This window comes from Petromyzon marinus, chromosome 18, assembly GCF_048934315.1.
Source record: "Petromyzon marinus isolate PM22_M1 ecotype Great Lakes invasive population chromosome 18, UKy_Petmar_22M1.pri1.0, whole genome shotgun sequence".
NCBI lineage: Eukaryota > Metazoa > Chordata > Hyperoartia > Petromyzontiformes > Petromyzontidae > Petromyzon > Petromyzon marinus.
In genome coordinates this window covers 10,406,913-10,430,394 of record NC_133684.1, presented here as the reverse complement: position 1 = coordinate 10,430,394, position 23,482 = coordinate 10,406,913, and the positions used below count along the sequence as shown (strand labels likewise).

General features: G+C 47.9%; 1 protein-coding gene across 3 annotated transcripts in view; it reads right to left on the bottom strand.

Annotated features, from left to right (window-relative positions):
* The window catches only part of SHROOM2 (shroom family member 2), a 263,864-nt gene extending 245,158 nt beyond the window's left edge, over window positions 1-18,706 (bottom strand). For 2 of the 3 annotated variants that reach the window (XM_032956705.2, XM_032956702.2), the window contains exon 1: window positions 17,428-18,705. In XM_032956705.2, the coding sequence (XP_032812596.2) occupies window positions 17,428-17,550 (123 nt within the window). In that variant the 5' untranslated portion in view covers window positions 17,551-18,705. Of the gene's footprint in view, window positions 1-17,427 lie in introns of all 3 variants that reach the window. The other variant, XM_032956704.2, reaches the window with a different exon arrangement.
* Window positions 18,707-23,482: the final 4,776 nt, after the last annotated feature.

Below are 23,482 nucleotides of genomic sequence, written 5' to 3'. Positions count from 1 at the left end.
GGGTTCTTCCAGAAGAGGCAGTGAAAAGAAATGTTGCATGGGGGGAGGGGGGGGGAATGCGACAAACACATGAACGGCAAAGGTGTTTTTTGGACCTCCGATTTCCCGCACCTCCGATTAGTACGGTTGGCTACGTACGGTGCAAACGAAGTCCAACGTACATGCACATTTATTCCTGAACATTTATGGCCAATCCCTTTGACATTAACCGTTTTTTTTTTTTATTTCGTCTTATTTTGCCTTTAGCCCAACAGAATAAATGTTCATTTTGCGTAAACCGATTTTACACTCTACACTCTCTCCAGTGGCTTACACTCAATTAACTGTTCCTCTTTGCGGAGCGCCGTCACGTGCGGCTCGCGTGTGCGAGCGTTGTTGATGCTGCGTCGACGATGGTTGCGCACCGCGAGTCGTGTTGCGAACTGCGCGGCACAAAACCGTCGACGATGATGACACGGCAAGCCGTGGGTGGCGCGCGGGGGGGGGCGGAATACCCCTCTCCTCTTCATCCCTCTCCCAGACGCGGGGCTGGCAGGCGGGTATTGCAGAGAAGGGAGCAGCAACATTCGACGTGCAAGTCAGCCGACTTCATTCAACGCAAATCGTTATTTCGGCAACCGTACCCCTTTGCTAACACCGAGCGAACTCTTGGGAGCCTGCACGGGCTCGAGTATACCCTCCATCGCCGCTGCGCTCGAAACATTTGTGTACGTTGCCCTGCAATGTTTTAACACGTGCCTGCAAAGCGCGGAGATTCTTCCAACCGCTAGGATAAACTTGGCGAAGAAAAACATCGCGCCGGAATGTCGAATCAGATTTTCCAAGGGACGTTAAAGGATGGCCCACCATCGCTGCCAGTAGAGGCACACATGAATATCGCACACGCACCGCGCTACGTGCAGAGCGTTGTTAACACAGTGGTTTTGCGTGCAGGGTTTGGAACCATGGAACAGAAATAGACATATGACCACTCTTGAGCCAACCTGTACAATCTTAAATTAGGAACATATGCAGAGTCACAACATCCTTCTTCCGTTGACTTAATACATTTAAGATGAATTGATGAAAAAACTGATCATACACCAGAGCTTCATGGAAATGGATGCAATTTTGTCCTTGATAAGTCCCAGTTCATAATTCGATTGTGGCCTTATGTGGTGGATTACACAAGTTGGATTTATAAATTGTCAAATGAGCCTGCATCTCAATGGACCGTAAAAAAATAAAAATAGTGTAAACATAACCCCGAGAAATGGTTTGTCTTACAGCGGGGTCGATTTTCATAGATAAGGGAGGGAATCAAGGTCACATTATGACACGAGTGCATATGAAGACACACTATAAGAGCTCGTCACAGCCAGAAATGAAAAGCATTGAGAGCCTCGACTTGCACAGGCGAGAAGGCCTCGGCAGTGTCAGCGGTCAACAGGGGGAGAGAATTCCAAAACAGTGGAAAAGAACAGCAGAAAAAAGGTGGCTTCCACAAAAAAAGGTTTGGGGCTTTTTTTGGGTTAGATCGCATAAATATAAAGGTGTCGTTAACCCGCCACCACCACGCGACACAGCCAATTGGTAAGGTTTGTCACGTAAACAAAAGTGACAACTAGTTACTACTTCAGCACAGCGGCGTATTGGAGAGTAAACCCACAGCATTGACAAGCCTGACGAAAAACCGAAAGAGTGACCTCGTGTCAAGCAAAGATTGAGTGAGAGCTTTGACATGAGGCCTTAGCTGCTGGACCCAGCACCAGCGTGCAATAGTAGGCACATAAATAAACCACCGCTCATGTAAGCACTGGGGTGGTATTTTTTTCCAGTGGATACTCTGAACTGATCAAAATTCCACGTTATTCCCATATTCCTCCATAGAACCGCTGACGACTTCCCATGAATTCGTACTCATCACACCAAGTCGACCCCCAACTGGGATTTCGAGTTCGCGTCCTTCCTATTGCGAACGGAGCGCCGTCATTCAAGATCCAAATCACCGTTCGACGGCCGAGACACTGCATTGTTACCAGCGAACCTCCTCCTGGTCATGCCCACGTCCACGTGCACATCCCACTGCACCGTGGATCTGGGGGCGCTGGTTGCCATTGCAGCCACGGGATTATCCATTACCAGTTTTACGCGGTAAAACAAGCTCGGTTATCTGGCCGAGCATGGGCCACGACAGCCCAAGCCTCTGCAATCGGCACGGATGAGGAACCAAAAGATGCGTAATGCTGCAGCGATCCTAATCTGAGGAACGCGGCGACACGTGGAACAATTACGAAACGTCTACTGTCAATGATAAATAGAGGAAGAATTTTTTACTAGAATGGACCAGATTTGGGTGGAGGGGGGTGGGTTGGCAGGAGGCTACATTGCTGGAAGATCCGTCTTAGTGTCGATCTGGCAGGACTGTGGTGCCGGGAGGATCCATGGTCTGGGAGGATCCATTCGCAGGTGCTGGAGGATCCGTCTTAGTGCCGATCTGGCAGGACTCTGGTGCTGGGAGGGTCCATGAGTTATAGTTGCTTCCTGGAAGTGGCCTCTGGGCTGGTGCGCTGGACACTACAGTGTTTGTGTGTGCTCATTCTCTGGACACTCCCTGATGCCGGGGCACACAACCATTTACCGCCACTCCCCCGCCCCCCCCGGTTCGCGCTGTGTCTCTGTGGTGCTCTCTCTGGTGGTCTCTCTGGTTTGTGTTGCCTTCACCTCCGTAACCGTGATCGTGTTCGCGTTGTGTCTCTGTGGTGCTCTCTCTGGTTCGTGTTGCGTTTCACCTCTGTACTCTTCCCATCAATAAAGGGATGTGGTGTTCACATCACTTTATTGATGTTAAAATGTAGTTCGCCATATTCAGCGTTTTGAGATGCAATTTGCGAGAACGGCACCAGATAAGATGATAATAAATGGACTAGATTTGTGTTGATTTTGTTTTATATCACAATTACAAATGCTACTGTTGAGCTACGGGGGGGAGTGTTTTAACCCGTCACGAGGAACACAGGAAATATAGCAGTTAACATAACCTGCTGTAAATATTTAACGCTAATATGGCATGCGTGCGTCGCAGGTTCATAAGACCTGACCTAGAAAACATATTTGATCACGTGCGCCATGTGCGCATACCGTCGCACTCGCAAAGTGACATTTACTCACCGAGGTCACCCAAGTTATTCTTTGCACGGTACGGAAAGTTACTATCAATAGAAAATAATTTCTTTCTACGGTTTCGCCACGGTGCCCCCCCCCCCCCCCCCCCGCTGACAATGATGGGGGGGGTCGTGACATTGAGTGTTCAGGAATTCACCCCAATAGAAGAGGTGCTGGTGAGGGCGTCTCCCTTTTACAATGCCACCGGTGGCGTTGGCACCGTGGGTGCAGGTGGTGGTGCCGAGTGCACTCAGCTCTGGGCCTCACTTAAAAAAAAATGAACAGCGTGGACAACGGTCAATTTCCAACTACCCATTCCCAGCCTTCCGGAGTCACCAGTCCTCCGGAGGACCCCGGAGTGAGCGACTGGAATGCGGGAAAGGTCACGACCGTGAACTCTATCAAAGGGAGGTGGAGAGAAGGTGGGGAAACTCGAGAGACAAGGGAAGGGATCCGGTAAGTGAAAGCTCTGCGAACAACTACGCTTTGCATGAACAGCAAGTGGGATATAATCTTACAAGGGCACAGTACAGTTGAATACCTGCTATTACGTTAGGCGGAAAAAAAACTCTACAAGGCTAGCCAAAGTGGAGATTATAAGCGGGTTAATGGAAAAGGTACAACCCTTCAATGACTCACTCAAGCACACTGCTGGTGGAAGATCCTCCACATGAGGGAGCTTTAGAGAGCCCGGCTGGAGAGTATGTTGACTTACTCTTTAACACTGGCTAGATGACTTCGATGGGTGGGGAGTACCCGCACTTTACCGCACCACACGCAACTTGCTGATGGACTAACTGCGGTGTGTCCGTTTATACTGCTGGGTGGACAGAGGCAGGAGAATGTAAGAAACTTGCTCGTTATGCTACTAACCATTACACCATGGTAACATCCACAGCACCATTCATCACTTATTGGTATTCTAGCCAAGTATATATATCAAAGGTGCTTAAATATATTAAAGATTTGCACATGTTTGTTTCCTGCAAGACACCAGCTCTAGACCGCAGCTATAGACCACAGCCATGGGTACCAGAACCACAAAAGCACACGGCAGGATTCAAACGGAATGACCTTGACCTCCGGATTAAAAAGGAAAAAAACTTAACTACTAATCCATCATCGCCATCATGCTGATTTCTATTATTTCATGAGAGCAACGATAGATATTTATATTTGGCCAGATGTCACTATGGCAATACATTCACAGTTGTGTGATTGAGAGTTCAAGTATCAATTGGATATCCCATGATTTCTCCGAGGTCAATAAAATAGGTAACGCTGTTGGAAATCAACAGTAATGGTCATGCCAAAACATCCTTTAAAATGGGAGTTGGACAATGTATGTATATTCAACTTCTTTTGCACCATACGTAGCCAACCGTGCTAAATCGGAAGGTGCGGTGGAAGAGCAAAAAACTTAACGCAAAAAGTAGTTCGAAAGAAATTAGTTTTCAATCTAGATTTAAATGTGCATAGCTCCAATGGCATCCTATCGAGAGGAAGAGCTATAGAGACGGCCGCAGAAACGCACCTGAAAGTGTGCGATGCATCTCAATACGGTACACTGTATACACTGTATAAATGATGAGCATTGTCACGAAGAGTATTCAGAGAGACCGACTTCTACCGTGGAAATGTGGACTTTCAACAAATGGCTCAAGACCACCAAAACGGAGGAGCAATGCCCATCGCTTTTTTGAGCAGAGAGACAATTTGAGTTTGGAGGTTTTTTTTTGCGTTGGAAATGTACACTCATGCAGAGAACAGTACAAACTTTGTGTAGGCATCTAAGAATAAAGGATTGCACTGCAGCCAATACGACTTTGACTTTTAATACTAGAGCATTATGCTGCATCATCATTCTCTGCAAACGTCAATTCAGAACCACGCCAACCACAGGGTACAGGCCAAAGGTGTTATTGTTGGAATCACCCAGTACGCCTTTGTGCTGTACACGAGGCAGATAGAGAGAGAGAGCCTGTGACAAGTGTTCCGTAGGCTGGCAGCTCTGCACCGCACACTCCAGGGGCAAGGCCGGTGTCCCAGTACAGCCTCGGAGCCCTCTTCATAATATGCACGTAGTGCCAAGTTTCCTCTATGGTTGTCAACTGTCCCGGTTTTCCCAGGAGACCGTAGTTGTTTTTTTTAGGCATCTATTGTCCTGGTAAATCTGCGCGTCTGCCCGGGGACGTTAAAAGTCCCGGTTTAGGTAACTTGCGTAATAATACGCCACCGCAAGACGACGCATTGACGTGTCATTCCCTCTTCCGGCGTTGTGAGATATTTGTCTTCCCACGGTGCGCTCTGAGTTGTTTTGTACCCCAAGAGGTGGCGACCCCAATCACGCTGACCCATCCTCCTGTGCGGCGAGCGAGGTGTGTGCCTGACCCTTGGCGCGATGCGAATGCAAAGTTCAAGATACAGTGGGAGAGCTTACACGCTCCCCCACCCACCCACCCACTCACCGCATCGTCCGATTAAGGAAATTAGATTAAGCAGCATCAGCCTGAATTGGGCATCAAGCAGGCGTGGGTGGGGGGGGGGCGAGGCATTCCACCGGGAGGTGGGGGACGCGGGAGCCAAGTTAGCAGCACCCCCCCCCCCCCCAATACACTTCACACCCTGCCAGAGAGAAGCGCGGGCGTGTGGGGAAGTGCTTTCAACACGCCGCCAATACAACCGCAGTGGGCGTGCAGCCCGAAATGGACCTTCCATTGAGTGGCGATCTGAGGGGCACTCAACGAACGGATTCCGAAAGGACTTTCCGCACCGAAAGTCACAGTGAATTAAATGCCACCCAACTCCTTACTCGACCATCAACCTCGATGATGTAGGCGAGCCTCGATACAATCTAATCTAGATTTGAAGGTCGGGAAATGCCAATCCATGCGTGAGCGCTGCATGCGCGAGCTGGTGACCCGGCCCCAACATCTCGGCTCTTGGGCGGTGACAGGGCCTCGAGGTCGCGCGATCGCCGCTCGTTGCAGAGCATCGCAGTTCGAGTCCGGCCTGCCACCCTGGTCATTACTGCGCTGTGCACTAACCACGATAATAGCACGCAGCGTCCGCTTCACAGTGGACGTTAACGATCCACCGACGCCATCCACGAGAGAAGGCCATTACGTACTGGCATCGGGTTGGCTGCGTGCGGCGCATAAGAAGTCCAACATACATACATCGGGTCCATATTTGTCAAACTTTAAAATGACCCACAAATTACCCAGCTGAGATTATACGGAGCAATTCACGTGTGTACGTCCAACTTCTTGCGCACCGTACGTAGCCAACCGTGCTTATCGGAGGTGCGGGGAAGGACAACGAACAAAAAAAATCATCAGCCCCTTACTGGCAGACTAATGTCCCTGGTCACTCGTGCATCAGAGACTCATCCTGGTCGATTGAGTTCTCACTTGGTTCAACAAAACAAACTTGAAAGATGGGTGACCGCTTCGAAATTAATTAATTTTATTTCACACCTACGTGACTTTACCGAAAACTTCAAATCTAATGTGATGTTCAGTTCTACCTTTGTGGATGCATCCATGAATCGAAACCGCACACAACCACACAAAAGTGACTGTGTGGATTTTTTTCCAGCGCCCCGTGTATGGATTCTTGTAACAGCATCAATTTTTAAAATATTGCTTTTATTAATTAGTTATCCTGATGTAATGACAATAGAGCCTGCATGCGGTGGGAGGGGACTAGTGGCCACGGGAGGCAATGACAGGGGAGTCAGTTGTGAGTGTGAAGGAACTGGTGGCTACAGGTAAGTTCGAGAAGGGAGCGTGGTCAGGTGACGGAAGAGGACGGTGGGGTCTGCCGGTAGAGCGAGCATCCAGAGTCAGCAAGAATGATCGAAAAGGGGAGCGTGGCCTCGTGTTGATATATTAGGGAGATGCGCGGGAGACTCGGGGCTGTTGCAGTATAGTTAGTTCATTTCCATAGTTCATTTATTTGGTATAGCCCTGTGAGCCATTCGGCTCTTGAATCGGGTGCAACCGCAACAAACAAAAACATGAACAAGAAAACATCTTAAAGTGATTATGTGACTGTGCAAACAGAAAATCCAGGAAAAAAAACATCTAAATATTCCTGAAATAGCACCGTACACCAACGCTGAGTGCAAAAATCCCAGTGGGATGCAAGTCAAATAACAACAACAACAACCACAAGACAACTAAGATTAAGGCCATCAGTCTAACTCCGTACTACAATTAACAAAAACATGGCCAAAACAAAAAAAACTTTTCAAAATCACAAAAATAAAAGCCATAAATGCAATGTAACAGTGATCATAGGGACTGTGACCGAATTCTTAACAATAAACGACATAAATAAATTATAACACCAAAATCTAGAGCCATATTTTAGGCCACTGAATAGCAGTGGCAGCTAGGGGTGTACAACTCCTCTAGAGCAGTTTTGAGTGAAGATCACATAGGTAGTATGATCACCGCCTGAAGTCAAGTGAACGTGTCTTCAATTAAGTGCCATCTCAAGAGAAGTGTGTTAAGCCGTAATTACACTGACACCTATTTCATATTGTCTGCATTTTTTTCATTGCACAATTTCAGTAAATTCAATCCCGTATGGAGTAAACACGTTTTACGAGTCAGGCAATCTGAGACACTATTTTGTAAAGCGCTTTTAGAAGGGTGAAATGTTCACGGTATCATGCACTCCTGTATTTGACTGTAATCCATTGGAACTGACTGGGCAGAGCTACGATTAGAAAGCATGACTCTCGATCAGAACGTGTCAAATGCAAATGCCATCCGGAAGTCGCTTCCTTTTGACTCCCGGAATTCGACATCTTTCATCCCTATTGGGGTCGATCAAATTCGTACCATATTGTGGGAGGTCAACAATGGGTTTCCTCCACAGAGGCCACAATGCGGAATGGGGCATTTCCACCACTGGCTCAAGAGTTCCCAACTGAGATGAGCTCTTACTCCATCGCTTGTTTGAGAGGGAAGTCACTCCAAATTTGAATGAAGAGGTAGCCCAACACGGGACTGAAAACATTACAAACCCTCTGTCGTAGTATATGCGTCTATGACGATAAGGGATGTGCAATCAGTGACCCCAGCAATTACTGTACTATACATCTAAACGTTATGGCCATACGCAGGTCTGAGCACCACCCTACCCTCAGAGTGGGATAACACTTCCGCGTTATGACTGCGAGTGCACTGAAGCCAAAACATAATGTATTTATAGAAACAAAAGTGATCGCTTCACTATCATATCAAATTAATTCTCCATTGCCGAGAAATGGCTTTTGAGTTGTCATGTACCACAGCTGAGACCCACCATTTTACATAACAGCATGGCAAAGAATCAGTGTACGTTGTAAGAGTGTGTGTGTCTGCTCTCAGTGGTGTCTGAAGACACCGCTGAGAGTAGCCTCGGCCGATTTCCACGCCACCTTCCTCGGTCACGGGGAATGCAATTTCGTGACATTTGTGCCGTCCACCAGCACCTGGCTGCAGACGAGACGAAGGAGTCGATTCTATAAATGGAATGACAACCCAGAAATCGTGACAATTCTATCGAGTCGCTGGGGGAAGCGAATGGTTGTATTTGTAGCAAATAATGAGCGCTGTAATCCGTCTTGTCAGTTGGCGGTCGGAAAGAATAGCAAAGGAGGACGAGGATTTTCCATAGGGAAACTCCCCCACCCCCCAGACTCACTTGTGCACGCCCTGCCTGACGATATGGTGCAAAGATACGCCCTGCCATGCACAATTCACGTTAAATATAATTCCTGGCCAACAGAGGCATGGTGCGTTACTGCATTATTCAACACGTGTTCGTCATGATGAGTCGCCAGCCCACACTTGGCCTTAGTTCAACAAGTCATAGCCAACTAAGGTTAATGATGAACTTCCTCCGTACATTATAGATGAATATACAGGGAGTTATGGCTGTGTTATTGTACAGGTCGGAGAGTGGGACTTCAACAAAACTTGAAAATAAGCACCTGCCCTTTGAATAATTGTGCACGTGGGAGATGTGAGGATTGTCATGGAAGGGTAGGGTAAGCAACTTGGAAGTTATGAACACAACGTAAACATGAAGCATTGTGGGTATTATCAGAAAGAAGAGCTTGTGATGGATGGGGTATGTGTGCAGGACAAAGGGCAGGGTACCAACAAGGACATTAACGTAGATCTAGATGGTGCGGTGATGCAAGAGCAGACCTTGTAGGTCGCACATCTGAGGAATCTAGCAGAAAGGAGGGAGCGATGTCATCAGTGGCAATGGCTGTGATGCCTTCTTGATTTACAACACATTTAGCCACCTGAAGCATCCAGCCATTATCCAAAACAATAAATATATTGTATTAATAACCTGTGATGAAAAAATACTGCAATTTTGGTCTTAAAATGTGGTAAGTCGGCCTTATTGGTAATGTCTTGTGACACGCAAGGCATGATGGGACGACACATCTGATGGTCACAATTGTGCCCTTTGCTGCCTCTAAATTGCCCAATTGCGGGTAATATTTACCCTTTTTATGTCTCTAGCATGCACACACTCTTCTGTATGACGAGTTTATCATTGTTTACAGAATATATTGGAATTGGGTTACAGTCGCCATTAGACAGTGCAAAACTATCCCCATAGTGCCTTAAGGACTTCTTGACGATTCCTAACAAAGATGAAACCAAAATTATGCAGTTGTTTCATTGCCCTGCTGCAGTCTAGAATAATATCGCAACAATTTTGACTCTTTTGAGTTTGTGGCCTAAAACAAGGCTGTTTGGTGATGTCATGTGACACACAAGGCATGATAAGAGGAATTATCCAGTGGGCTCAATTACCCCTGTTACTGTCTAAATAAACACCATAATTATTACTTTTTGGTTCTTTCGGTGAAGTCACGTAGAAGGAAAATAAATTAAATAATAGAATACGACGTTTCAATTGCAACACAAGCAATCATCATCAGGTACGAATGAATGAGAAAAACAAACCTAGTAAACTCAGAAATATAATACAACACAGAGAGTCGGCTAACATAACAGTCAACACCCTACCTGGTTGATTACATTCTTCCAAAGAGTGCCGACTCTAATTATTACTCCAATGTTTCTCTCATCATTTATAGACATTATTCGAAATTAAAATGTATTCATTGTTTGTAAAAGCCAGTGGACTACAGGGACGTCAAGGAGTTCACACACACACACCGAAAGCAAATATTTAATTTGTTTTAAAAATAACACGCACGCAACTGCTGATGTTTGTGCTCAACTGTGTCTGACTTCATTTACTATAACGTCCACGCGCCTGTTCCACGTGCTTTAAGCAACGTGTCACCATGGGACTACGGAAAACATCAATACATTACATTCACATCACTTCGCATAAGTACTTGCTGCATACGTGCAAAAGTCCTCTGCCAACCAACCTTCGTGTCGTCATTTGGGATGTAACAAGTATTGATTTACATGTAGCCTGCGATGCTTCACACAGTTGTAGTCCCAGTGCTGTAATGTATTTTTATGAACGCTGTCCCCTGCAGTGAGTTTTGTCAGAGCGTACCTATTAAATCCAGCGCATGCCAATGAAAACCAAAACATTCACCGCCTGTTTTCATCGCGCATGCCCTGGCGTTGACACACTGGCACCAGGCACTCATTGTCGCCCGAGAAGACCTAGGGGAGGCCACGCCAGATACACATTTTTGCAATGATGTGCATTGCTAAGAATTCGACTGCAATTGGCTACGGATAAGGAATATTGACATCATTACACACACACACAAGACAGCATCTATGCACAAGGGTACACACTCATGCATAACATCGGTTTAGAGCATTGGGATTTTATGGGAAGGCAAACAGTTTCTGAATATTATAAATCAGAATTCTTCAGTATAAAAATTATGGGTAGTGTTGTATGCAGTACAATGAGGGAAAAGAGTATTTGATCCCCTGCTGATTTTGTACGTTTGGTAGGTTTATTTGAACAGTGAGAGACAGAATAACAACAACAAAATTCAGAAAAACGCATGTCAAAATGTTATAAATTGATTTGCATTTTAATGAGGGAAATAAGTATTTGACCCCTCTGCAAAACATGACTTAGTACTTGGTGGCAAAACCCTTGTTGGCAATCACAGAGGTCAGACGTTTCTTGTAGTTGGCCACCAGGTTTGCACACATCTCAGGAGGGATTTTGTCCCACTCCTCTTTGCAGATCTTCTCCAAGTCATTAAGGTTTCGAGGCTGACGTTTGGCAACTCGAATCTTCAGCTCCCTCCACAGATTTTCTATGGGATTAAGGTCTGGAGACTGGCTAGGCCACTCCAGGACCTTAATGTGCTTCTTCTTGAGCCACTCCTTTGTTGCCTTGGCTGTGTGTTTTGGGTCATTGTCATGCTGGAATACCCATCCACGACCCATTTTCAATGCCCTGGCTGAGGGAAGGAGGTTCTCACCCAAGATTTGATGGTACATAGCCCCGTCCATCGTCCCTTTGATGCGGTGAAGTTGTCCTGTCCGCTTAGCAGAAAAAACACCCCCAAAGCATAATGTTTCCACCACCATGTTTGACGGTGGAGATGGTGTTCTTGGGGTCATAGGCAGCATTCCTCCTCCTCCAAACACGGCGAGTTGAGTTGATGCCAAAGAGCTCCATTTTGGTCTCATCTGACCACAACACTTTCACCCAGTTGTCCTCTGAATCATTCAGATGTTCATTGGCAAACTTCAGACGGGCATGTATATGTGCTTTCTTGAGCAGGGGGACCTTGTGGGCGCTGCAGAATTTCAGTCCTTCACGGCGTAGTGTGTTACCAATTGTTTTCTTGGTGACTATGGTCCCAGCTGCCTTGAGATCATTGACAAGATCCTCCCGTGTAGTTCTGGGCTGATTCCTCACCGTTCTCATGATCATTGCAAACTCCACGAAATGAGATCTTGCATGGAGCCCCAGGCCGAGGGAGATTGACAGTTCTTTTGTGTTTCTTCCATTTGCGAATAATCGCACCAACTGTTGTCACCTTCTCACCAAGCTGCTTGACAATGGTCTTGTAGCCCATTCCAACCTTGTGTAGGTCTACAATCTTGTCCCTGACATCCTTGGAGAGCTCTTTGGTCCTGGCCATGGTGAAGAGTTTGGAATCTGATTGATTGATTGCTTCTGTGGACAGGTGCCTTTTATACAGGTAGCAAGCTGAGATTAGGAGCACTCCCTTTAAGAGTGTGCTCCTAATCTCAGCTCGTTACCTGTATAAAAGACACCTGGGAGCCAGAAATCTTTCTGATTGAGAGAGGCTCAAATACTTATTTCCCTCATTAAAATGCAAATCAATTTATAAAATGTTTGACATGCGTTTTTGTGGATTTTGCTGTTGTTATTCTGTCTCTCACTGTTCAAAATAAACCTACCATTAAACTTATAGACTGATCATTTCTTTGTCAGTGGGCAAACGTACTAAATCAGCAGGGGATCAAATACTTTTTTTCCCTCACTGTATATCTTGACAAGAGTGTTAAATAAAAACCGGCTGAAAGAGCCTATGGACACACACTTATAAGTACAACCAATACCAGCAGACTCGCTAGGCAAAATTAAATGACACAGACGTGCTTTGCACATTTGCAGCGTACGTGGACGCCAAAAAAAACACAAGAGCTCTAAATCCTCCTCACACGTGTACAAAAGTATTCCCGAGTGCAGCCTGCATAGATTTCTGCGTCAAGTACGACTGTCAGCGAGCACCTATTAAGGCCAGTACAGCACACGAGGGAGCGGTGTGGAGAGGACTACACAAGGCCACCTCTATCTACCCCCATGCTGATGTTTACGCACACCATTCCAGGTATGGACAGTCCTCAACTTACGAACAGGTTCGGTTCATAAGGCCCGTTCGCAAGTCGAGCGGTTCGTAAGTCGGAATGCAACAATGTCCTATGTTTAAATTGGCAAACACTCAATGTTATAAGCTGTGTTATGGTTGGACAAAAGGAATTATTGTCAAACTCATAAATAAGAAATATTGCAAATTTTCACGTAACACTGTCAATAACTTGGCGGTTCGGTTCGCAAATCGGATTGTTGGAAAATAAATCTCTTAGAAGTTCGTTCGTAAGTGCGAAGGCGGGCGTTCATAAATCGGGGACCGCCTGTGCTCATTTGAACCTTATGGTGGTACTCCTTGGTACCATAGTATACCGGCTCTCGCACAATGTCCGTGATGCAGTATTTTGTTTTGTCTGTTGATGGCGATGCGGCAATCGACTCGTCTAGACGAGCCGTACACGATGCACTATTCAAAGTTAAATTTTTCGATAACGGATTTTCTATGCTCATGTTTGGCGTTTCGACATCGCGGAGTGTGGCACTGATTTCGGATTGATTGGTTACCCCAGTCGCGGAGTTAAGTAACACCCCTGGAGAAAATTGTGTCCCAGAAATAACATTTTTAATTGCCTCGGTCATTTTGTATTATTTGGCACCCCGGGGTACCGCCATGAGGTTCATTTGTTGAATACGAGTTGACCTCAAGGAGGCCCAGAGACCTACTGCAGATATCACTCTCCATTAATCGTAATTGTGGCCAGAAAATAAATGCAGGTCGCTGTGCTTGTGCCACAGAGCGCTAGCCACTACACCACTAAGACACAATCATGCACACAATAACGCCGAGACCAACCAGACCACGAATTCAGGAAGCTCAACTGCAATAAAACATTTGAATATATATTATTCAAGTATAGATTGTATCAGCAGACAAATATAATCCTTTAAATTATGCAGTTCGTGAATACACTGAAAGGTCCATTATGATAACTACAAATGACTAAAATATACATCAACTAGCACATCACTGCTCAACTGAATAAAGTGCCTTAAGGCTTCATTATGTAAATAAATGGGTTCATATATATTGCAGTTCATTGGATGTGCCACGTAAAAATGTATACCTTGTAAATAAAATCAACTTGTATAACCAGGCCAGCTCTGGTTTGTGACGCGCTTACATTTGCTTCACCGCGAACTCAAGAAAATGTGATAATTTACTGCGGCAATTGAGAAAATGAAAAACTCTCAATCCATTCCATTACCTTTAATTACGCACACCTGAAAATCTGCCACTGAGAAACTTTATTTTGCCATTTGCTCTCTCCAGAGTGGGATTGATGAGACACAGTGTTATGAGTGTTTACAATGCATATGTTCCTTTGGCGCAGTGATGGCAGAAGTAAATTTAATCATGGATTTTGTGGCCACGTGTATAATAAACCTCAACACCACGCATTTGTAATAACATTTTAGATGTGAAATGCAATAATATGCAAGTTTTCCATTCGGCATGTATGATTTTCTCGCTTACAAGTTGATAAATAGCAATTTGGATCATTAACATCCATGTTTAAAATTGATCGGGTATGACTGTGCGTGTGTGACTTCACCACCAGATGTTAGCCATGACCAGGAATCAGGCTCAGGTGGCTGGTTCGTAGATTACTTGCACGCACGCTGCTGTGCCACTATTCACCAACAATAAACTACGGTAATACTGATCATAAAACCAGGGCTCTTGCTCATGGTTATAGCAACGATCAAAAACAAAAGAAATTGGGAGCCAGGCAGATGGCTAAAGCGTTGAATGGAGTGGCCAGTGTGTGAAAGGGGTGGCTGGAATGTGAAAGGGATCGATGTGATGTCAGTGGGATGGCTGGAATGCCGAGGGAGAAGGCCAGAATATTAACACTGAGGCAGGAATGCAAGAGCCACTTTGAGGCTGAACGTGTTATTCGATGCAGTATTGGCACTTGTAAAGGAGCCCATTAATTCACTCGATGTATTTATGCGTCTGCCTGGCAATGGGATGGAGGAGTATTTCTCAAGAAATTGGAAGAGCCCAGTGGCTTGGGAAGCGGAGTACTGGAACTTAATCGCATGCCGAATACCAGAGACAAAGGGACAAGCAGTTTCTCAATCTAAACAGAAGTCACACCATAATCCGTTTTATGGAATATATCCATTCGGTCGCCGGCGTCAAATCAAGCGTGTAAAATGACGAGAAAACCCCTAATCGAAAACAGAATAGCCGAGGCTGGCAAAAAAAATATACGAGTCTCAAACAACACACAGAAACGTGGACAAAAAAGCACTCGACCATCGTGCATTTTTTGCAAAAAAATAAACCACAGCAGCTGATGGAATACTTCATTGTGGGTCCACTTGTCTTAGGCCACCATGAACATCTATTGCAGCAAATATGATAACATGACGGGCAGTCGTGAGACTGTTAAATGTGTTCTACTTAAATCGTATCTAACCTCGGCAGACAGCATCAGAGGTATAGAGAAATAGTGGAAACCCCAACAGCAGTTATGCGGACGTGTTAAAAGAAGTCTATTGAATGAGACCGTGATGGATTGTTCTGTGGCTGGTTTCTGTCAAAGATGTGTTGCGCTGCAGCCTGAAATGTGTTCTGAACCAACACGGCTAGCGATGCATTGTAGTTCTATAAATAGAGGATCTCTGCGAGGATCTATTGATCAAACGGTGAGAAGTATTGTTTGTGAGAAGTTACCTAACGGCGAACGCTATTACCTTTCATGTATGATTAATTATGTATCCAGTATAAACAAGTGTTACACACAGCAACATGTGTGTACTATACAGCCTCTACGGCGCACACTCCATGCACACCACGCACACCCAGTAACACACACACCACACAACCCAGTAACACACACACCCAGTAACACACACACCCAGTAACACACACACCACACACACCCAGTAACACACACACCACGCACACTCCATGCACACCCAGTAGCACACACACCACACACAACCAGTAACACACACACCCCCAGTAGCACACACACCACACACACCCAGTAGCACACACACCACACACCCAGTAACACACACACCCAGTAGCACACACACCCAGTAGCACACACACCCAGTAACACACACACACCCAGTAGCACACACACCACGCACACCCAGTAACACACACACCCAGTAGCACACACACACACAGTAACACACACACACCCAGTAACACACACCACGCACACCCAGTAACACACACACCCAGTAACACACACACCACGCACACCCAGTAACACACACACCCAGTAGCACACACACCACACACAGCCAGTAACACACACACACACCACGCACACCCCGTTAACACACACCCAGTAACACACACACCCAGTAACACACACACCCAGTAACACACAAACACACCCAGTAACACACACACCACGCACACCCAGTAACACACACACCACGCACACCCAGTAACACACACACCACGCACACCCAGTAACACACACACCACACACACCCAGTAGCACACACACCACGCACACCCAGTAACACACACACCACACACACCCAGTAACACACACACCACGCACACCCAGTAACACACACACCACACACACCCAGTAGCACACACCCAGTAACACACACACCCAGTAGCACACACACCCAGTAACACACACACCACACACACCCAGTAACACACACACCACGCACACCCAGTAACACACACACACACACACCCAGTAACACACACACACCCAGTAACACACACACCCAGTAACACACACACCACGCACACCCAGTAACACACACACACACCCAGTAACACACACACACCCAGTAACACACACACCCAGTAACACACACACACAGTAACACACCACGCACACCCAGTAACACACACCACGCACACCCACCCAGAAGCACACACACACCGTAACCCCAGGAGCACACACACCGTAACCCCACACACACAACGTAACCCCACACACACAACGTAACCCCACACACACAAACACACCGTAACCCCACACACAACGTAACCCCAGGAGCACACACACACAACGTAACCCCACACACACACACACAACGTAACCCCACACACACACCGTAACCCCAGGAGCACACACACCGTAACCACACACACACACACCGTAACCACACACACACACACCGTAACCACACACACACACACACACCGTAACCCCCCACACACACACACCGTAACCCCCCACACACACACACCGTAACCCCCCACACACACACACACACCGTAACCCCACACACACACACAACGTAACCCCACACACACACCGTAACCCCACACACACACACACACACCGTAACCCCACACACACACACACACCGTAACCCCACACACACACCGTAACCCCCCACACACACACACCGTAACCCCACACACCCCACGGACACTCCACGTGCCGCCACGCGCCGCACCTTGGAGATGGTGAGCGCCTCCCCGTGCTCCAGCCCCCCCTTGAGGGTGAAGCCCCAAGGGGCCCCCCCGAACAGAGCCACCTCTGCCAGCCCCTCGGGGCTCCCCGCTCCTCCGGGCTCCATGAAGAGGCGCAGAGGCGAGCAGGGCAGGGCTGAGCAGGGCAGCCTGCAGGGCAGGTCTGTAGGGCAGCCTGCAGGGCAGTCTGTAGGGCAGCCTGCAGGGCAGTCTGTAGGGCAGCCTGCAGGGCAGTCTGTAGGGCAGCCTGCAGGGCAGGTCTGAGCTGAGCAGGGCAGCCTGCAGGGCAGTCTGTAGGGCAGCCTGCAGGGCAGTCTGTATGGCAGGTCTGAGATGAGCAGGGCAGTCTGTAGGGCAGCCTGCAGGGCAGTCTGTAGGGCAGCCTGCAGGGCAGATCTGAACAGGGCAGGGGCACGGCTTGGATCACAGCCGGGCTTGCAGCGGCGTGCCCGCCTCCACCCAGTGGGTCCCCTATCGCTGCTGGAGGGCTGTCGCTATCAACCTGCTCGGCGCCTCTTTATTATAAATAGGCTCCCCTATCTCTCTTCCACAAGTGTCCGCCGCCGACGACGACGACGATGATGTGTGACCGCCGCTCGTCGAAGGGCCCCGCGCACAGCATCCACCGGTGTCATTAATCCCGCGGCGAACGCTGCTGCTGCTGCTGTTTGTTGTTGTTTGTTGTTGTTTGTTTGTTTTATACACGGGCACGCGCGCGCACGGATACGCGCGCGCCGCCGCCGCACGCTGCTGCCGCTGCTGCTCCGTGCGTGGTGGTGGACACGTTGGTAGCGGCTCCCAAGGGGGAAGAGGCGAGGCTGTCTCGTGCGTCCAGACAGAGCGCTGCCATCTCCTACGCCGGGTACCACCACCACCAAACACACACACAACACACCACACGGGACGCGGTGCCTCCTCTGCTGCGATCGATGACCCACTGACGACTGCCTGCGCCTTCTGACACTCTAACCCGAATAAAAAAATACTTTCTCCTCCTCCTCCTCGAACGGCGTCAAACCTTGACGCCGTCTCTCACGTGGGCCTCTCGCGCGTCTTCCTCTGCGTCGCAGCGTGCTTACAAACAACTAAGAAACCCCTATGCGTGGTGTGCGCCTTACAGCGTCTTGCCCCCTTGGCCCTCTCTCTCTCTGCGTTTCCTTCGGCACGCGGTGGCCGTGTCCCGCTACAATGGCAGGAAAGGAGAGAGCAGGATTGTAAACCCGGACAGACAGCGCTGAGAGGTAGGGGTGGGGTGGGTGGAGTGGATGGGCGAGTGGGTGGGTGGGTGGGGGCAGCTGTAGAGACCCCCACGCACAGAGGCGCGTGGGTTTGTCGGAGAGCCTCCTCCACTCCCTTTGCGTCTCTCAAAAGTTTCTCTGAAGCGGTGCTGCCAGACGCATGCGCGCCGAGCTGCACCTCTGCCCTGCCCCCCCCTCGCCCTCCTCCCCCCACCCTCGCCCTCCTCCTCCCACCCCGCACCCTCCTCCCCCCACCCTCGCCCTCCTCCCCCCACCTTCCTCCCCCCACCTTCCTCCCCCCACCCTCGCCCCCTCCCCCCACACTTTGGATACCAAGCGGATGACGTCTGCCCCATAATTGATTATTAGCGTGGTGCTCCAGTTGGTGATGGTGCTCCGTCATTAATGATGCGTATGAAGGTGGTGATGCTGATGATGTTTTGATAAGTTTTAACGATCGGGGCCGGTTATGGCAATAGTTGTAAATGTTGACTTTTGGTGATGATTTTGTTATCAGCTGTGGTTACTGATACTACTGATACAGTCTTTGATGATGTTCAATAATTGTGATGACAGTTATGATTGCGATGATTAATAATTGGTCGTGATTGTGGTGATATTAATTAAAGATGATGATTAATAAGTGTCCGTGAGTGTGGTGTTATAGATCACGATAATTTTGCCCGTCCAAGGACGGGTGTATATTGCAGTAAATCTGAAACTTGCAAGCGTAAAGCAGACCGCGACGTGATATATTCATTGCATCCATTCGTGTGCAATTTGTAAGTCTGACGCAGACTTATTTCATTTAAAGGTGAAAATCCCTTGGTCATCATGACGTCCTTTTTTACTTGTCTCAATAGCGTTACGGATGTCGTGGGTTCAATTGAGGCGCACACTCAACTTGGAAATTTGGAGCCAACACTATTATTTATTAACGCATAACAGCCAACGTGAACATTATATACAGGGTGGTGACCACCGTTCATAATCTTGCTAACACTCGGAGCGAGTACGACACAGCGTGACCAGGGCAGGTGACGGGTTGCCTGGTCACGAACGACGATCGGAGACTCGAGGATCGCTGACGGCGTCTTCATCCCGGGGTTGAACAGCCCAGCGCTCTGTTCACACCCCCCCCCCCCCGCTTATAACTGCCGTGGCTCCGCCCCAGGCCACGCCCCCCTTCTCGATCCTTCGGGAAGGCACGGGGCCCCCAACCACGTGACCCCCAAGCTGCCCCCTGAGGCCCCGAAACCCCCTTTGTACGGTCACGTGTCCTGTTGGGTTCACGCAGAGTGTCCACGGCCTGACGCGACCCCCGTGACACCCGCCGACAGCACCCGTACCGAGCCAACAAAGTAGTGACGTCATATGTCCCTATGCTCGTAACAGTCCCGACACAGTAGTGACGTCGTATGTCACTACACGAAGATCGCGTGACGTGAGGGTTCTGCCTTTGCAGTGAGGGTTGTGAGTTGACGCCGAGGAGAGGGGAGGAGGCGTCTCGCCCCCCCCCCACCCCATGTGGAGTGACGTCAGCCGCTAATTATTATGAATGGGGGGGGGTGTCCATTTGGAAGACGTCACCTGTTCATGATTATTAATGAGGGGGGCTGGTCGACGTGGAATGACGTCACACGCATTACACACCGACATTCTTGGGTAAATATAGTAGTAAATGCTGATGTTAAATGATCTATGGTATTTGATGATTATTGATCATCATCACCTTTCATAATTGGTGGCGGTGATTGTGGTGGCGGTGATTGTGGTGATGGCACTCTTCTCCATTGGTGACCATGGGCAGTTGCGGAAATTCCACATTCCTATGGCAGGGGAACATTACATTCCCAGGAGTACTACTGCTGTGTTCCCGCAAGATCGCATACACGTTCACAAACGCCAGAATTGGCCGAGTTCAACCTCTTACCACTGAAAAGTATTTTAACCCTCAACCCGTTTCACCAAATAATAAAACTCATGATAGCGGGGAGCATTTTTGATGCGCTTAACCAACCAGGTGTGAGCGACCAGAGAGTCATTACATCGCTACGTTGCAAGGGAGACCAGGATACCGTCTACACAGCCTTTACAATTCATTGTCATCAGCATTGGTCAATCTGCTGCATGGGTAAGGGCCTCCGCAAGCCGCTGGCATCTGCAACAATCCACCCCTGGCGCCTGCACGCAAGCTCGATTCATCGCCACATCTCCCCGGCAGATGCACCCTCGGACGCGGGCCATTTTCCTGGGTGCCGCTCCGTCAGGATTCTTGACCAAGAGCCATAATTACCCCCCTTAGAGCGAACGTGTGCCGAACAAGCCCAACTTAAATTTCGATTTAAAGCTTTCGTGACTGCAAGGATTCATCTTCTTGGTTCTTTCGGTAAAGTCACGTAGAATGAGAATAAAACAATAAAACAAATTAAGACAATAAAATTATCACGACGTTTCGGCCACAACACAAGCGGCCTTCCTCAGGTGAAGAAACAGGTCTATCCAGGAGACAGAGCCCGAGTGGACGCTGTCACGCCAGGACTGAGTCTTATTAAGGCTGTGTGGGCGGAGTTGGATTAGCATGTTACCAAGTTCCACCTGGAATGGAACTTTCTACAAACAGACTGATGGCACCCCAATGGGCTCCCCCCTATCTCCAGTGGTAGCCAACGTGTTCATGGAAAAAAATTTGAAACTGACTCCATCCAGACTGCCACTCTACGCCCGACCTTATCGAAGAGGTACGTGGATGACACCTTTATCTGGCCACATGGCTCACCTGCTCTAGACTAATTCCTCGACCACATCAACTCCATACACCCAGCCATCAGATTTACCATGGAGGTCGAAAAAGAAGGCAAGCTACCCTTTTTGGATGTCTTAATTAAAAGGAGACCTGATGGTTCAATGAGCCACTCGGTCTACAGGAAAGCGACCCATACGGATGCTTACTTGAAACCGGATTCCCACCACCATCCATCCCAGAAGAACTCCCTCATCAAGACTCTATACCACAGAGCCCAATGCATTTCCGACCAGGATCACATTGCCAGTGAACTTAAACACATACACCAAGCTCTCAAGGCTAATGGTTACTCCGACTACACAATCCGCAAAGCTGTCACTCCAGTCATGAAGAAGGATCCCCTTGAGGACCCTACATTGTGGGGGTCACAAAAAAGATCTCCAAAATCCTGAACAAACACAAGATCCAGGTCCGATTCAACACAGTACATAAAATCCGTGACCTGGTTCCATCTGTAAAAGATGCTGTTCCAGACATACAGTACCCGGGTGTTTACAAACTAAAGTGCCTCTGTGGTAGCAGCTACATTGGAGAAACCAAACGACATATCTCAGACCGCATCCGTGAACATAAAGCAGACTTGAAACACGGTAGGACGAACTCCTCTGCCGTGGCAGATCACTGTTATAATTCAGTGGGCTCACATGACATTGACTTCTCCAAGACGGAGGTTCTTTGCAAGCCAACCGGCTACCATTAAAGATTCGTTCATGAGGCCATCCACATATACAAGCACAGAGGCAATTTCAACCGAGAAGATGGATTCTGGCTTAGTAACCATTGGAAAGATGTTTTCAACCATTTCGGTTCTTAATTAATTGTATTTCACGGTGACCTTCAGACCACAGCCCCTTTTTCGCTGGCATTGCCTCTTAATACCTCTCACACCATGGTTAATGGTATGGTTTGTAACATGGAGCATAACAATTAATAGCATAACATTGTAATGTGTAACTTTACTCATAAGGCAAGATATAGCATCGTAATTGCACAGTGAATAATATACATTAGTGTGGTATATAGTTGTATAATTCAAAGGTGAATTTGTCTATGTTATAACATGCAGTTTGGATTTGAAGGTAAGGTATTGTATTGCATAGTGGTCCTTATGGCATGTCATGGTGCAGCTCGGTGCACGGCGGCGCACCTTGGCTACGGCACTTGTTTTGGATTAATTAGTGTTTGTTTCCACCAGGCCCCCCCTCCCTCCTCCGCCCCGGGTAAATTTCCTCGAGGTTTGCGGCATTGAAACAGAGTTCCATCTACAGGGTGGTCCAGATGTCATGTGACCCACCATTTAATTGTCGAAAACTTAATTATTATTTTTTACAAGTAACGTTTATTCCTATTCCAAACAGAAATGAATATGCAAAGGAAAAACAAATTCAGGCGGCAATTAATTGGGGGGGGGGGTCACAATACATCTGGACCACCCTAGACTGCTCCAATGAAGTGCGTCCGGACCACCAGTAAGCTACCCAGCTGCTGATAAGCTACCCAGCCCAGCTCCACCGTGCGTTCGCACGGTAAACCCACCGCACGACAATCCACGCCAATATTGACTGCATAAGGAAGTGTGCACAGGTGAATTACGTGTGTGCACCCGCGGTTGTTGGCTGCCCGTAAAGTGTCAGTAATCGTGATGTCAACGGGGTACGGTTCAAAGGCATACAGCAATAAAAAAGGGCTGTATCCGTGTGAATATTCTCGAATGGCATTAATAGCTGACGTGTCATGCATGTGCGCTAACCGTACCATGCAACAACACGGGGTGCTCCGTTCGATTGTGCAAATAGGGAAATATTTCTTCCCTGTAATAATCACTGGGCTTGTTTGGCAGTGAGCCACAAACAGTAGGGTGTTATTATGCTTCGTTGTGTTTTAAGAGTACACAGTCACCTAAGTTATTCAAGGACAAAGAGCAGTGGACTATGAGGCTCCACTGTAATGAGATGCTGGCTCCTGTGGTATGCATTTTGTTCTTAAACCAACACA